This window comes from Mobula birostris, chromosome 1, assembly GCF_030028105.1.
Source record: "Mobula birostris isolate sMobBir1 chromosome 1, sMobBir1.hap1, whole genome shotgun sequence".
NCBI lineage: Eukaryota > Metazoa > Chordata > Chondrichthyes > Myliobatiformes > Myliobatidae > Mobula > Mobula birostris.
Window position 1 is genome coordinate 41,372,358 of NC_092370.1, and position 18,038 is coordinate 41,390,395.

Here is an 18,038-nt window from a genome sequence, read left to right on the forward strand (position 1 = left end):
TTTTGACCTACCAAAATGAACCACCTCATACTTACCTGGGTTGAACTCCATCTGCCACTTCCCAGCCCAGTTTTGCATTCTTTCGATGTCCCGCTGTAACATCTGACAGCCCTCCACACTGTCCACAACACCCCCAACCTTTGTGTCATCAGCAAATTTACTAACCCATCCCTCCATTTCCTCATCCAGATCATTTGTAAAAATCATGAAGAGAAGGGGTCCCAGAACGGATCCCTGAGGCACACCATTGGTCACCGACCTCCATGCAGAATATGACCTGTCTACAACCACTCTTTACCTTCAGTGGGCAAGACAGTTCTGGATCCACAAAGCGATGTCCCCTTGGATCCCATGTCTCCTTACTTTCTCAATAAGCCTTGCAGGGGGTACCTTGTCAAATGCCTTGCAGAAATCCATATACACTACATCTACGGCTCTACCTTCATCAATGTGTTTAGTCACATCTTCAAAAAAATTCAGTTAGGCTTGTAAGGCATGACCTGCCTTTGACAAAGCCATGCTGATTACTCCTAATCATATTATGCCTCTCCAAATGTTCATAAATCCTACCTCTCAGGATCTTCTCCATCAACTTACCAAACACTGAAGTAAGACTCACTAGTCTATAATTTTCTGGGCTATCTCTACTCCCTTTCTTGAATAAGGGAAGGACATCCGCAACCCTCCAATCCTCCAGAACCTCTCCCATCCCCATTGATGATCATTGCCAGAGGCTCAGCAATACTCCTACCTCGCTTCTGAGTTCCTCCAGCATTTTGTGTGTGTTGCTCTGCTCTATCATCCTGGATCCCATCCCCCAGCCATATTAGTTTAAACCACTCCCAACAGCTCTAATAAATCTGCTCGCAAGAATATTGGTCCCCGTCAGATTGAAGTGCAACCTGTACAGGTCCATCTATCCCAGAAGAGGTCCTAATTATCCAGAAATCTAAATCCCTGCCCTCGTCCCAATTCTTCAGCCACACATTTATCTCCCACCTCATTTTATTCCTATCCTCACTGCTTTGTAACATAGGGAGCAATCCTGAGATTACTGCACTTGTGGACCTGCTTCTTAGCTTCCTTCCTAATCCCCTGTATTTTTTTTCAGGACCTACTCCCTCCTTCTTCCTACGTCATTGGTACCAAAATGTACCATGACTTCTGGCTGCTCACCCTCCATTTTCAGGACACTGTGGGCGCATCCAGAAACATCTTGGACCCAGGCATCTGGGAGGCAATCTACCATCCATGTTTCCTTTTTGCATCCACAGAATCACCTATCTGTTCCCCTGTCTATAGAGTCCTGTATATCTTCTGCCATTCTCTTCATTTTCCTACCTTTCTGAGCCACAACGGCCAGACTGAGTGCTGGAGGCAAAGCCACTATTGCTTCCTCCAGGTAGGCCATCTCCCCCCCCCCCCACCTCACAAAAGTACTCAAAATAGATTACTTGTTGAGAACAGATCCCAGCAGAACACCACTGCTCACCGACCTCCATGCAGAATGCGAACCCTCTACAACCTCCCTTTACCTTCTGTGGACAAGCCGGGTCAGGTCACAGATCTCTCAGTGGGTGAGCACCTGGGGGACAGTGACCACCGCTCCCTGGCCTTTATAATTATCATGGAAAAGGATAGAATCAGAGAGGACAGGGAAATTTTTAATTGGGGAAGGGCAAATTATGAGGCTATAAGGCTAGAACTTGCAGGTGTGAATTGGGATGATGTTTTTGCAGGGAAATGTACTGTGGACATGTGCTCGAAGCTTAGGGACCTCTTGCTGGATGTTAGGGATAAATTTGTCCTGGTGAGGAAGATATAGAATGGTAGGGTGAAGGAACCATGGGTGACAAGTGAGGTGGAAAATCTAGTCAGGTGGAAGAAGGCAGCATACATGAGGTTTAGGAAGCAAGGATCAGATGGGTCTATTGAGGAATACAGGGTAGCAGGAAAGGAGTGTAAGGGGCTGAGGAGAGCAAGAAGGGGGCATGAGAAGGCCTTGGCGAGTAGGGTAAAGGAAAACCCCAAGGCATTCTTCAATTATGTGAAGAAAAAAAGGATGACAGGAGTGAAGGTAGGACCGATTAGAGATAAAGATGGGAAGATGTGCCTGGAGGCTGTGGAAGTGAGCGAGGTCCTCAATGAATACTTCTCTTCGGTATTCACCAATGAGAGGGAACTTGATAAAGGTGAGGACAATATGAGTGAGGTTGATGTTCTGGAGCATGCTGATATTAAGGGAGAGGAGGTGTTGGAGTTGTTAAAATACATTAGGACGGATAAGTTCCCAGAGCCTGACGGAATATTCCCCAGGCTGCTCCTAGAAGCAAGGGAAGAGATTGCTGAGCCTCTGGCTAGGATTTTCATGTCCTCGTTGTCCATGGGAATGGAACCAGAGGATTGGAAGGAGGCGAATGTTGTCCCCTTGTTCAAAAAAGGTAGTTGGGATAGTTCGGGTAATTATAGACCAGTGAGCCTTACGTCTGTGGTGGGAAAGCTGTTGGAAAAGATTCTTAGAGATAGGATCTCTGGGCATTTAGAGAATCATGGTCTGATCAGGGACAGTCAGCATGGCTTTGTGAAGGGCAGATCATGTCTAACAAGCCTGATAGAGTTCTTTGAGGAAGTGACCAGGCATATAGATGAGGGTAGTGCAGTGGATGTGATCTACATGGATTTTAGTAAGGCATTTGACAAGGTTCCACATTGTAGGCTTATTCAGAAAGTCAGAAGGCATGGGATCCAGGGAAGTTTGGCCAGGTGGATTCAGAATTGGCTTGCCTGCAGAAAGCAGAGGGTCATGGTGGAGGGAGTACATTCAGATTGAAGGGTTGTGACTAGAAGTGTCCCACAAGGATTGGTCTGAAACCTCCACTTTTCGTGATTTTTATTAACGATCTGAATATGGGGGTAGAAGGGTGGGTTGGCAAGTTTGCAGACAACACAAAGGTTGGTGGTGTTGTAGATGGTGTAGAGGATTGTCAAAGATTGCAGAGAGACATTGATAGGATGCAGAAGTGGGCTGAGAAGTGGCAGATGGAGTTCAACCCAGAGAAGTGTGAGGTGGTACACTTTGGAAGGACAAACTCCAAGACAGAGTACAAAGTAAATGGCAGGATACATGGTAGTGTGGAGGAGCAGAGGGATCTGGGAGTACATGTTCATAGATGCCTGAAAGTTGCCTCACAGGTGGATAGGGTAGTTGAGAAAGCTTATGGGGTGTTAGCTTTCAGAAGTCGAGGGATAGAGTTTAACAGTCTCATGGTAATGATACAGCTCTTTAAAACTCTGGTTAGGCCACATTTGGAGTACTGTGTCCCGGTTCTGGTTGCCTCACTATAGGAAGGATGTGGAAGCATTGGAAAGGGTACAGAGGAGATTTACCAGGATGCTGCCTGGTTTAGAGAGTAGGGATTATGATCAGAGATTAAGGGAGCTAAGGCTTTACTCTTTGGAGAGAAGGAGGATGAGAGGATACGTTATAGAGGTATACAAGTTATTGAGAGGAATAGATAGAGTGGACAGCCAGCGCCTCTTCCCCAGGGCACCACTGCTCAATACAGGAGGACATGACTTTAAGGTAAGGGGTGGGAAGTTCAAGGGGGATATTAGAGGAAGGTTTTTTAGTCAGAAAGTGGTTGGTGCGTGGAATGCACTGCCTGAGTCAGTGGTGGAGGCAGATACACTAGTGAAATTTAAGAGACTGCGAGACAGGTATATGGAGGAATTTAAGGTGGGGGGTTATATGGGAGGTAGGGGTTAAGGGTCGGCACAACATTGTGGGCTGAAGGGCCTGTACTGTGCTGTTCTATTCTGGATCCACAGAGCATCGTCTCCTTGGGTTCCATGCTGCCTTACTTTCTGAATGAGCCTTGCAAGGGGAGCCTTATCAAATGTCTTGCTGAAATCCATAAACACTACCTTCATCAATGTGTTTTGTTACATCCTCAAAGAATTCATTTAGGCTTGTAAGGCACGACCTGCCCTTGACAAAGCAATGCTGACTATCCCTGATCAGATGATGTCTCTCCAAATCCTCATAAATCCTGCCTCTCAGGATCTTCTCCAACAACTTGGCCACTACTAAAGTAAGACCAGTTACTAGTCTATAATTTCCTGGGTTCTCTGTACTACTTTTTTTGAACAACATTTGCATCCCTCCAATCCTCTGGTACTTCTCCCATCCCTACTGGTGATGCAAAGATCATCACCAGGGGCTCAGCAATCTCCTCCCTCACTTCTCATAGTAGCCTGGGGTATATCTTGTCCGGAGCCAGCGAATTATCTTAGATAATGCTTTTCAGAATCTCCAGCATATCCTCTTTCTTAATGTGTATCCATACTGGCTTAGTCGACAATTCCTCCATGACTTCCTCCTTCTCTGCAGCTGTGATACTATCCTTAATTAGCAATGCCACACTCCCACCTCTTGTGCCTCCCTCTCTCTGCTTTTTGAAACATCGAATGCCTGGCACGCTCAGCAGCCATTCCTACCCCTGAGACATCCAAGTCTCTGTAATGGCCACAATGTCATAGTTCGACATAGTCATCCACACTCTAAATTTATCCGCCTTGTTTATGATACTCACTGCTTTAAAATAGACACATCTGAAACCATCTGGCTGAGTGCATCTTTGCGCTATCATCTGCCTATCCTTTCTCACAAACTCACTATAATCTGTCGCTCCTGGTGTGCCAATCGCCCCCATCCTCTGCCTCTTCATTTCAATTACCAGCACCCTGCAAATCTAGTTTAAACCCTCCCTCGCAGGATATCAGTTCCCCTCCAGTTCAGGTGCAACCTGTCCCACTTGTACAGGTCACCCCTTCCCGGGAAAAGGTTCCAATGATCCAAGAACATGAAACCCTGCCCCCTGCACCATCTCCTCAGCCACTCATTCGTCTGCGGGTATCTTCCTGTTCTGATCTTCCCTAGCTCGTTGCACTGGGAATAATCTGGAGATTGCCACCTTGGAGGTCCTACTTTTCAGCCTCTTTCCTAACTCCCTAAACTTACTGAGCAGGACCTCTACCCCTCTCTTGCCTATGTCATCGGTACCAATATATAGCATGAACTCTGGCAGCTCACCCTCCCGTTGAAGAATATTCTGCAACCACTCAGAGACATCCTGGACTCTAGCACCTGGGAGGCAACACACTATCCTGGTGTCTCTTTTGCTGCTGCAGTATCTCCTATTGAGTCCCCTGTGACGATTGCTCCAACTGACTTCACCCATTAAATATAAATAAATAAGGTACATTGATTGTATGTCCGTGAAGTGACGCTAGGCACAGGAGTGTCTGTACATAAGGTGACAGACAGGAAATGATAAAGTGGTGGTGGTTGGGCCTGTGGTGGGTTAGGTCAGTGGGTGAAGGTGTTGATCAGCCTTACTGTTTGGGGAATGTAGCTGTTTTTGAAATGTAGCTGTTTTTGAGTTTAGTGGTTCTGGCATTTATGCTGCATAGCCCCCCCCCCCCCCACCCCACCCCGATGGGAGTGGGACAGACAGCCCATGAACAGTGTGGGAGGGATGCTTTATGATGCTACTAGCCTTTTTCAGACACCTTTCTTTCTGTACGTCCTTGATGGCAGGTGTGCTGGTGATGCATTGGGCAGTTTTGACTTCCTGTTCACTGCAGTGCGGATTCTGTACCAAGCAATGAGGCAGCTTGTCAGGAGTCTCCCTACTGCCTGTCTTGAGAATGACGTACATCAGTATAGATGTGCAAAGTCCAGCTCTCTTCAGCCACCTCAGAAAGTAGAGGTGTTGGTGAGCTTTTTCTGATTGTGTAGAATGTGTTCTGGGACCGTGAGAGGTTGTGCAAGATGTGCTCTCCCAAGAGGGTGAAATTGCTCGCAGTTTCCAATGCTGAAGTAAAGAGGGGTCTGACTGGTGTGAGTTCTGCTGAAGGCGCTCACCATCTCCTTTGTCTTGTAGACATTACAGAAGAAGCTTTTTGCCTGGTACCAGGCTTCGAGTCCTTCGTCCTCCTCTCTGTAGGCCATCTCATTGTTGGTGCTGAGCCCCATGTGAACTTGACATTGTGATTACTGTGCAGTCATGTGTGAGCAGAGTGTACGGCAATGGGCTCAGCACACAGCCCTGGGGGTCGCCAGGATCAAGGATGATGGGGAGGGGGGTGTGGTTGTGCATCCTGACTATCTGAGGTCTGTTGGTTAGGAAGTCCAACACCCAGTAGCACTGTGGTGAAAATCTCATTTTACTTGATGAGGTACTTGATCTGGATATGAAGGTGATCATGAAGAATTCTGAAGCAAAGAAACCTCCTCTCTCGGAGCTGCTCCCTCAGATTCACCTCCTTTAACTGCAGATCGGGCAGATTCAGCAAGCTTTTTTGAGATCAACTCCCTGTAACTTTACCCTGAACATCTTTGAGGATGAAGAAGCTGTTGTTACTCTGCTTAATTTCTTTCTTCCAAGTACATAGGGGAATTAAAGATGGGCTTCTGTGTAATACCTCTTCAATTCCTTTATGTTTTCTACAGTCAGCAGCTTCATTTTCAACTTTGATTTATTCATGCCTGCCTTCTTATCTTTCTGTGGTGGAACTTTTCTGGTTCAGCATTCTTATCTTTACAGGCTTCCCTGTCAATGTTGACTGCTCTAAGCCGAGCTTTAAGATTTGTGCAAAAATGTTTTTTTTTTATCATGGTGCTCAGTACATGTACTATTATTACATAGAAACATAGAAAAGCTACAGCACAATACAGGCCATTCGGCTGCCAATGCTGTGCTGAGCATGTACTTACTTTAGAAATTACCTAGGGTTACCCATAGCCCTCTAAGCTCCATGTACCTATCCAGGAGTCTCTTAAAAGACCGTATCGTATGCCTCCACCACTGTCGCCGGCAGCCCATTCCACGCACTCACCACTCTCTGTGTAAAAAAAACTTATCCCTGACATCATCTCTGTACCTGCTTCCAAGAAACTTAAAACTGTGCCCTCTCATTTTAGCCATTTCAGTCCTGGGAAAAAGCCTCTGACTATCCACATGATCAATGCCTCTCATCATCTTATACACCTCTATCAGGTCATCTCTCATCCTCCGTTGCTCCAAGTAGAAAAAGCCGAGTTCACTCAACCTATTCTCATAAGGCATGCTCCCCAATCCAGGCAACATCCTTGTAAATCTCCTCTGCACTCTTTCTATGGTTTCCACATCCTTCCTATAGTGAGGCGACCAGAACTGAGCACAACACTCCAAGTGAGGTCTGATCAGAGTCCTATGTAGCTGCAACATTACCTCTCGGCTCCTAAACTCAGTCCCACGATTGATGAAGGCCAATGCACCGTGTGCCTTCTTAACCACAGAGTCAACCTGCGCAGCAGCTTTGAGTGTCCTATGGACTCGGACCCCAAGATCCCACTGATCCTACACACTGCCAAGGGTGTTACCATTAATACTATATTCTGCCATCATATTTGACCTATGAAAATGAATCACCACACACTTATCTGGGTTGAACTCCATCTGCCACTTCTCAGCCCAGTTTTACATCCTATCGATGTCCCACTGTAATCTCTGACAGCCCTCCACACTATCCACAACACCCCCAACCTTTGTGTCATCAGCAAATTTACTAACCCATCCCTCCACTTCCTCATCCAGGCCATTTGTAAAAATTAAGAAGAGAAGGGGTCCCAGGACAGATCCTTGAGGCGCACCACTGGTCACCGACCTCCATGCAGAATATGACCTGTCTACAACCACTCATTGCCTTCTGTGGGCAAGCCAATTTTGGATCCACAAAAAGCAATGTCCCTTTAGATCCCATGCCTCATTATTTTCTCAATAAGCCTTGCATAGGGAACCTTATCAAATGCCTTGCTGAAATCCATATACACTACATCTACTGCTCTGCCTTCATCAACATGTTTAGTAACATCCTCAAAAAATTCAATCAGGCTTGTAAGGCACAACCTGCCTTTGACAAGCCAAGCTGACTATTCCTCATCAACCACTGAAGTAAGACTCACTGGTCTATAATTTCCTAGGCTATCTCTACTCCCTTTCTTGAAAGAGGAACAAAATTTGCAACCCTCCAATGCACTGGAACCTCCCCGTCCCCATTGATAATTGAAAGATCATTGCCAGATGCTCAGCAATGTCCTCTCTCGCCTCCCACAGTAGCCTGGGGTACATCTTGTCCAGTCCCAGAGACTTATCCAACTTGATGCTTTTCAGAAGCTCCAGCACATCCTCTTTCTTAATGTCTATATGCTCAAGCTTTTCAGTCTGCCGTAAGTCATCCCTACAATAGCCAAGATCCTTTTCCATAGTGAATACTGAAGCAAAGTATTCATTAAGTATCTCTACTATCTCCTCTGGGTCCATACACACTTTTCCACTGTCACACTTGATTGGTCCTATTCTCTCACATCTTATCCTCTTGGTCTTCACATACTTGTAGAATGTCTTGGGGTTTTCCTTAATCCTGCTCGCCAAGGCCTTCTCGTGGCCCCTTCTGGCTCTCCTAATTTCATTCTTAAGCTCCTTCCTGCTAGCTTTATAATCTTCTAGATCTCTATCATTACCTAGTCTTTTGAACCTTTCATAAGCTCTTCTTTTCTTCTTGCCTAGATTTACAACAACCTTTGTACACCATGGTTCCTGTACTGTACCATCCTTTCCCTGTCTTATTGGAATGTACCTATGCAGAGCGTCACGCAAATATCCCCTGAACATTTGCCACATTTCTGCCACACATTTCCATGAGAACACCTGTTCCCAATTTATGCTTCCAAGTTCCTGCCTGATAACTTCATATTTTCCCTTACTCCAATTAAATGCTTTTCTAACTTGTCTGTTCCTATTCCTCTCCAATGCTATGGTAAAGGAGATAGAATTGTGATCACTATCTCCAAAATGCACTCTAACTGACGGATCTGACAACTGACCAGATTAATTTCCCAATACCCGATCAAGTACAGACTCTCCTCTTGTTGGCTTATCTACATATTGTGTCAGGAAACCTTCCTGAACACACTTAACAAACTCCACCCCATCTAAACCCATTGCTGTAGGGATGCCAATCAATATTTAGGAATTTTAAATCTCCCACCATGAAACCTCTGTTATTATTACACTTTTCCAGACTCTGTCTCCCTATCTTCTCCTCAATGTCCCTGTTACTATTTGGTGGGCTATAAAGACTCCCAGTAGAGTTATTGACCTCTTCCTGTTTCTAACTTCCACCCACAGAGACTCAGTAGATAATCCCTCCATGACTTCCTCCTTTTCTGCAGCCGTGACACTATCTCTGATCAGCAGTGCCACGCCCCCATCTCTTTTGCCTCCCTCCCTGTCCTTTCTGAAACATCTGAAGCCTGGCACTGTAAGTAACCATTCCTGCCCCTGAGCCATCCAAGTCTCTCATGGCCACAACATCATAGTTCCAAGTACTGAACCACACTCTCAGCTCATCCGCTTTGTTCATGATGCTTCTTGCATTAAAATAGACACATCTCAAACCATCGGTCTGAGCGTTACCCTTCTCCTATCATCTGCCTATCCTCCCTCTCGTAATGTCTCCAAGCTTTCTCTATTTGTGAGCCAACTGCCCCTTCCCCAGTCTCTTCAGCTCAGTTCCCACCCCACAGCAATTCTAATTTAAACTCTCCCCAATAGCCTTAGCAAACCTCCCTGCAAGGATATTGGTCCCCCTCGGATTCAAGGCAACCCGTCCTTTTTGTACAGGTCACTCCTGCCCCAAAAGAGGTTCCAATGATCCAGAAATCTGAATCTCTGCTCCCTGCTCCAATCTCTCAGCCATGCATTGATCCTCCACCTCACTCTATTCCTATACTCACTGTTGCATGGCACAGGCAGTAATCCTGAGATTACTACCTTTGACATCCTGCTTCTCAGCTTCTTTCCTAATTCCCGGTAGTCTGTTTTCAGGACTTTCTTCCCTTTTCCTACTTATGTCATTGGTACTTCTGGCTGTTCACCTTCCCACTTCAGGATATCGTGAACACAATCAGAAATAACCTGAACTTTGGCACCTGAGAGGCAAACTACCATCCGTGTTTCTTTCCTGCGTCCACAGAATCACCTGTCTGACCCCCTAACTATAGAGTTCCCCATCACTGCTGTCATCCTCTTCCTTTCCCTATCCTTCTGAGCCACAGGGCCAGACTCTGTGCCTGAGGTGTGACCACTGTTGCTTCCCCCAGGTAGGTCCCCCCCCCCACCCCAAGCAGTACTCAAACAGGAGTACTTATTGTTAAGGGGGACAGCCACAGGACTAGTATCTGACTCTTGCCCTTTCCTCTCCTGACTGTTACCCACTTATCTGTCTCCCGAGGCCCCGGTGTGACTACTTGCCTATATCTCCTATCTATTGCCTCCTACCATCCCTGACAAGATGAAGGTCGTCGAGCTGCATCTCCAGTTCCCTAACCCAGTCCCTAAGGAGCTGCGGTTCAACTCACCTGGTGCAGATGTGGCCATCCAGGAGGCTGGGAATCTCCCCGACATCCCACATCTGACACCCAGTGCAGAACACCGACCTCACACATATACTTCCTATTCCTCACAAGTAGCTTACCTCGCCTCAACCTGTTATCGCTGAAGCCCCATTGATTTCAGTTTTACCAGCAAAGCCACCTCACTCCTTCTGCCCACCTGCCTGTTCTTTTGATATAATGGGTATCCTCGCATTTTAAGCCTACAATAGTGATTTTTTGTCAACTGCAACTCTGTGAGACTCACAAATGTCATAACTGCTGACATGATGAACAAGATGTAATAACAACTTTTATCAAATATGCTGATAACAATTTAATCCAATATGGGCCTAAATCTCCTTTGCCAAGTTGCTCAGAATTGGAAGTACCCAGCAAATCTTTATGTAAACTAAGGATTTAGGCTGCTGGCAGAGGCAATTAATTGCTGATTGATCAGATGCTTTCCTCACAAGTGGAAGTTCAAAATCTGGAAACTCTTGAGAATCAGGTTTATTATCACCGGCATGTGAAGTGAAATTTGTTAACTTAGCAACAGCAGTTCAATGCAATACATAATCTAGCAGAGAAAAAAAAATTAATAAATACACTAATAATAAATGAAGTAAATCAATTATGTATATCGAATAGATTTTTAAAAATGTGCAACAACAGAAGTACTATATATTTTTTTAAAAGTGAGGTAATGTCCAAAGATTCAATGTCCATTTAGGAATTGGATGGCAGAGAGGAAGAAGCTGTTCCTGAATCACTCAGTGTGTGCCTTCATGCTTCTGAATCTCCTACCTGATGGTAACAGTGAGAAAAGGGCATGTTCTGGGTGCTGGAGGTCCTTAATAATGGACGCTGCCTTTCTGAGACAGCGCTCCCTAAAGATGTTCTGGGTACTTTGTTGGCTAGTACCCAAGATGGAGCTGACTAGATTTACAACCTTCTGCAGCTTCTTTCGGTCCTGTGCAGTAGACCCCCAAACCAGACAGTGATGCAGCCTGTCAGAATGCTCTCCACAGTACATCTACAGAAGTTTTTGAGTGTATTTGTTGACATGCCAAATCTCTTCAAACTCCTAATGAAGTTTAGCCGCTGCCTTGCCTTTTTTATAACTACGTCTCTCACCTGGTCTGCAGCAGCAGACACACCTGAGGCTTGAGTCCTGGTTCTCGCTAAAGCTGAGGTTACACAACTCCCATGTCAACTGTCCCTCCACCAGACAATGGTAACAGGCTTGTGGCAACTTACGTTATCACTGACCATCAGAGACTTGCGATCGCAAGTGAAATGTCCTAGACAATACTGCACCAACTCGCATGCTTCAGAGTAGCAGGCAACAACACAGTCTGCAGCCAAGTTAGCTCCTCTGTACCCAAACCGGCTCCTCCGATATCCCGACCAGCTCCTTTCACACCTCAGCTGACCCATTCACCATCTCGGTTGACACCTCAGCCGGTTATGCTGCTGACACCAGTTCAGCTACTCTGATCAACGAGCATCTCACTGATGGAGTAGCCCTGAAGTACCGAATGTTACATAGAATAGTACAGCACAGTACAGGCCCTTCGGCCCACAATGTTGTGCCGACCCTCAAAACCTGCCTCCCATATAAACACCCACCTTAAATTCCTCCATATACCTGTCCAGTAGACTCTTAAACTTCACTAGTGTATCTGCCTCCACCACTGACTCAGGCAGTGCTTTCCACGCACCAACCACTCTCTGAGTAAAAAACCTTCCTCTAATATCCCCCTTGAACTTCCCACCCCTTACCTTAACTACATTGATATGTTGGGGCCAGGTTAGATCCTCAGAGATTTTGACACCCAGGTACTTGAAGCTGCTCACTCTCTCCACTTCTGATCCCTCTATGAGGATTGGTATGTGCTCCTGACCCAAGAACCCAGCCTGTCTAAGTGTATCCTGTTGCAGAATCACAGTGTCCTCCTCATCACAGCATGCTCTTCCAGGTATTTTCCATATCATCAGAGAACTTGGAAACTTGACATTTTGTTCCCTTCCCCAGATTTTTAATGTAAATTATAAACAATGGAGAGTGCAGAATCAAATCCTTGTGATATTCCATTAGCTGTATTCCTCTGGCCTGAAAAAGACCCATTTATCCCAACTCTTTTTTTCGAAGCCCATTTTCAATCCATGCTAGCACACTTCCTCCAATATCCTGTGCTCTTAATTTATAAAACAGCTTCCTTATGTGACACCTTATCAAATACCTTTTGTAAATCTAATGTGATACATTTACGGGTTCCCATCTATCAATTCTCTCCTGTCCCATCTTCAAAGTGTTTGAGCAAATTCGTCAAATGTGACTTACCTTTCATGAAACCACATTGAGTAAGTTTGGTTATCCTAAATAATTAGTTGCTTCCTCTTTGATTGCTGACTCAAATATCTTGCCAAAGGCTGGACATTGAATTAACTAATCACAACAAGAGAAAATCTGCAGATGCTGGAAATCCAAGCGACACACGCAAAATGCTGCTGGAATTCAGCATGCCGGGCAGCATCTATGAAAAAGAGAACAGTCGACGTTTCAGGCCTGCTGAAGGTTTTCGGCCCAAAACGTCGACCATATGCTTTTCCATAGGTGCTGTCTGGCCTGCTGAGTTCCTCCAGCGGTTTGTGTGTGTTGATTGAATTAACTAGCCTACAGTTTCCTGTTTTCTATCTTCTTCCCTTTTCAAAGGAGGGAGCTATATTGTCTATTTTCCAATCTTCTGGCATCCTGCGGAACTTAGTGAGTTTTGCAAAACTTCCATTCATAGGTCCACTGTCTCTGCAACCAATTCCTCTAAAATCTTGGGTGCAGGCTTCTGACGATTTGTCCAGGTTTAGCCCCGTGAAATTCTCGAATGCGTCTTTAATCTCTTCCGATTGGGATTTTTACAAATTCTTCAGTATTTCTTAAAATTAACCCATCCGTTACCTGGAATATTTTCAGCGTCATCCATGGAGAAGGCATGCAAAACATTGTTTTAACTTATTTGACATTTTTTTGTTTCATTTATTGATTCACCATCTTTGTTCTCCAGAGGTACCACCTAAACTTAGTTGTCTTTTTCTGTTTTTATGTCCATACAAACTCTTTCCATTTGTCTTGATGTTACCTGAAATTTTACCCTCTGACTTTTTACTTGTTGCTGGATCCTAAAAGCTTCTCAGTCATTCTACCAACCGCTAGGCCTGGCAAATTTGTGTGCCCTGCTTTTCAATTTGACTTCCTTTGTTAACCATAGTTTATGCCTCTTTCTCATGAAATCCCTCTTTCCAATTGAGAGAAATTCCTGCTGGGTTTCATGAATCAACTGTCCCTCAGTGTTCAGCTGGTGATGATCTTTGAATGGCTCATTTTGTGGGAATGAATTACTTAAATTTTGGATTGAAAGTGGTATGAGGTAAAGTTGGTATGAAATAGTCCAGATTTAGAGCTTTAAATTTAACTGGCAGTGATGGACCTGAAATAGTAAACTTTCTCCAAAAGTGTTATCTATTCTGTTATGTATTTGTAACATCTTATTTGCTTTAAAAATGTCCAGCATATTCAGTGTTATGATATTGGCTTTCCCAATGCATATTTAATAATTTTATTTTTTACTGATGCCTGTACTTTTGTTTGGTCAGGTATTTTGGCTCAGGAAATACCTGATAAATTTGCAGACTATGGCAGTAGCTACATTGCAGCATCGTATGTGAAGTACTTGGAATCGGCTGGAGCAAGAGTTGTACCCATTAGGTCAGTATAGTAAACTTCCATTTATACTTTTTACTCAGTATGAGGTTAATTTATTGTAAAGGACTGTATTGTAAATCTGTTAAAATGAAAGTCCCCATGTTTAAACATTGATAATCAACCATTTAAGTTGTTTTACAAACATATTTAAGGCATATTTCTAAAGCTACACCATCCTCATTGCACCTTGTTTAGCTTTGCTGACCAGGATCTCCAAATCTAGTTTGCATTCAACACGTTTGTTTCAAGCATCTTTCTGACATTAACTTCATCGATTTGCATCAAATACAGAGAAAATTGTACTGGGCTGTCTGGAAGTGTCAGTATGCTTTGGCTGCCAAAAGAGCATGCCCTCAACTCAGTAATCCTGACCATACTCTTTGGAGTGTAGGAGAAAACAAGAGCACCCGGACAAAATCCAAACGATCACAGTACAAACTCCTTACAGAAAGCGATGGCAATTGAACCCTGATCTTACAGCTGGTTGCTGTAAAGTATTGCACTACTGTGCCAACCCAGCAGTATTTATCCAGGAGTTAATCAATCCTTAAGTGATAAAATCATGCTAATTAATTTCTAAATTTGCTCTTCCAATTTATAATGTACCATTTAAACTGTAGCACAATTCTAGATTTAATCTTTGATGTATCATGCAATGTCATTTGCAGACCAGTGAAATCTGCTAACTAAATTGCATTACTGGAGACAAAAAATGTAGTTAGTACTTTGATGCCAGAGAGTGTTACCATCAACCTGGGTTCAGTGGACCCCTTGCTTAATGGTATTGGTCCATGGCATAAAAAAGGATGGGAACCCCTGACCTAGAGACTCAATATAGCTTTGGTATTCCAGAACTATTAAAAAGAAAAAGGTTTGTGTAAGTAAATCAAATGAAGTAAAAAAGTTTGGATCATTAGGCTGTCTTCCAGGAAAGGGGAGGACCTGTACGGAAGGGAAGCATTGCTCCAGAGCTGAAAAGGGACTAATATCCTAGGGGGAAGGTTTCCTAATGCTACACGGAGGGTAGGGGGTTAAATTAGAGTTGTAGGGGGATGGGAACCAGAGTTCTACGACAGATAGTGGAGAGATTGTGGATAGGGATGTTGTTAAGACCTCAGACAAAGTCACGAATGAAAAGGTTGCACATTGTGCGACTAATGTCCTGAGATGCATATATTTCAATGCAAGAAGTAATGTAGGAAAGATTAGGAGAGAGTCCCGAGGAGGTTCACGAGGATGATTCCAGGAATGAAGGGGTTAACATATGAGGAGCGTTTGGCAGTTTTGTGCCTGTACTTACTGGAATTTAGAAGAATGCGGGGGGATCTTATTGAAATCATCCTTACCCACAAGTGACCTATTGGAGGATAGCCATTGTTGTTCTGCTGTTTAAGAAAGGCTCTAAAATTAAACCAGGAAATTATAGGCCTGTGAAGTGTAGTGGGAAAGTCATTGGAAGATTTTCTAAGGGACTGGATATTTGAGTACTTGGATAGACATGGACTGTTTAGGGATCATCAGCATGGCTTTGTACGTGATAGGTCATGCCTAACCAATCTTGGAGAGATTTTCAAGAAAGTTACGAGGAAAGTTGGTGAAGGCAAGGCAGTGGATGTGGCCTGCATATACTTTAGCAAGGCATTTGATAAGGCCCCACATGGGAGGTTGGTAAAGAAGGTTCATTCGTTTGGAATTCAAAATGAGGTAGTAAATTGGATTAGACATTTGCTTTGTGGGAAAAGCAGGGGAGAGGTTCTGGAGGCCTGTGAGTAGTGGAGTGCCTCAGGGATCAGTGCTGGATCTATCGTTGTTTGTCAAGAATGTCAATGATAGTAATGTGGTTAACTGGATCAGCAAATTTGTGGAAGACACCAAGATTGGTGGTGTATTTGACATTGGAATTTGGAATATTGTGTGCAGTTTTGGTCACCAATAAGGTTGAGAGAGTACAGAAAAAATTTAAAAGAATGTTGCCAGAACTGGAGGATCTGAGTAATAAAGAAATATTGAATAGGTTGAGTCTTTATTCCTGGGAATGCTGAAGATTGAGGGGAGAATTGATAGTGGTATACAAATTATGAGGGGTATAGATAGGATAAATGCAAGCAGGTTATTTCACTGATGTTAGCTGGGACTGCAACTAGAGGTCACAAATTAAGAGTGAAAAGTTTAAGGGGGACGTGAGGGGAAACATCTTCAGTCAGAGAGTCATGAGAGTTTAAAATGAGCTGCCAGCACAAGAGGTGCATGCAAGCTCAATTTTGGTGTTTCAGCAAAGTTTGGGTAGGTACATGGATGGTAGGGGTATGGTGGGTAATGGTCCTGATGCAGGTTGATGTGAGTAGGCAATTTAAATGGTTCAGCATGGACTAAATGTGCCAAAGTGCCTGTTTCTGTGCTGTACTTTTCTATGACTCTGAAATGTCATACATTTCAAAGTAGCTTTATGATTTTATGTATTGTTTATGACACCACTAAGAAAATCCAACTAAAATACAAGAAGTTAATGTGTCAACGTTTTCTTTTCTCTTAGTCTCCAGCAGGGAGTTCCCTTTCAAATAATAAGTTTGTCGCTTTCTCTGCAAATCCATGTATCCCTTAAGCAATATCACAAAAGAGCGAGTAGACGAGAGTACCTTTCTAACTGTATTTGTTAATCTCCTTTGGTAAAGAAGTCAAGACAAGAAATAAGGATCAACTTGAAATTTTCAGGGCCAGTGAGCTTAAATTATAGGGAATAATGAAATTGATCTAAGATAGCAAATGGCTGGAATCACACTTAGTCGGAACATAAGGTCTCCAAATCTTGCTAATGGAGGGCCAAGGCCTTTCATGGTTCAAGTTAATGTGATATTTATTTCAGTGTCTGGCTTTTAAGCTGGTTTATAATTATACTTGTGACATTTTGGTTGTTTGAACACAGTAATTCTATCCACTCATTTGCAATGGTGCTGCACTCTTCGAGATGCCTAATTTTGTCATTGGTAGTTGTGTTTATTTAGTGTACTTAGCCCGAGTTTGCCAAACTTCAGATCAGAATTCAAATTTTAGTTTACTCCAATGAAGCTGTTTATCAGCTGACACTGCTTCCAAATAAAGAAGTTAATATAATCTTTATATTTCTGTTCTCCTGTAGCACTAAACTAAGTGAAGCTGAATACCGGAAACTATTTTATTCTATAAATGGGTGAGTACTTTTATTAAGCCATACGAGTTTTGTTTTTATATTTTGATTATGTGAACAATGTATTACTAAAAGCTTGTATTTTTTAAATCTGCGTGTTTTTTTTCAGAAAGAATGAATAAGCATACAGTAAGACTCAGTGGACGTTTTACTGTCAGGGAATGGGTAGTGAATTTAGGTCCTGTGTTACATTAAAAATATTTAATTATTGAAATGCTTGGTAAATCAGTTTGCTTGAACTTGACCGGATAGGATGGAGAAATATCTGGGTTGTTATTGCTGTTTGTTGATAGTGAGGATGCTTACCTATGGATACATAGGGCATAGATCAACCTAAACTTGGGCAGACGCTGGAAGTTAATCCAGACGGGTGTAAGTAATGAACTGGTTAGACATATACAGTAAACAACAAGGACCATTCAAGTGTTGATGTAAGAGAGATCTATTGTGTGCAAGATTGTAGTTCGCTGAAAATACCTGCACGGGTGAATTGGGTAAGGAAGAAGGAATTTAGCTTGCTTGTCTTCACAGATGGGGTATTAAATATAAGAGTTGGATCATTATGTTGCAGTTGTGCAAGACTTAAGCTGAGCTGCTTTTGGATAACTGCGTGC

General features: G+C 43.7%; 1 protein-coding gene across 1 annotated transcript in view; it reads left to right on the top strand.

Moving 5' to 3' along the window:
• The window catches only part of ggh (gamma-glutamyl hydrolase (conjugase, folylpolygammaglutamyl hydrolase)), a 57,844-nt gene that overhangs the window by 14,303 nt on the left and 25,503 nt on the right, over positions 1 to 18,038 (top strand). The window contains exons 2-3 of the mRNA XM_072254494.1: positions 14,132 to 14,243; positions 17,377 to 17,427. Of these exons, the coding sequence (XP_072110595.1) occupies positions 14,132 to 14,243; positions 17,377 to 17,427 (163 nt within the window). The remainder of the gene's footprint in view (positions 1 to 14,131; positions 14,244 to 17,376; positions 17,428 to 18,038) is intronic.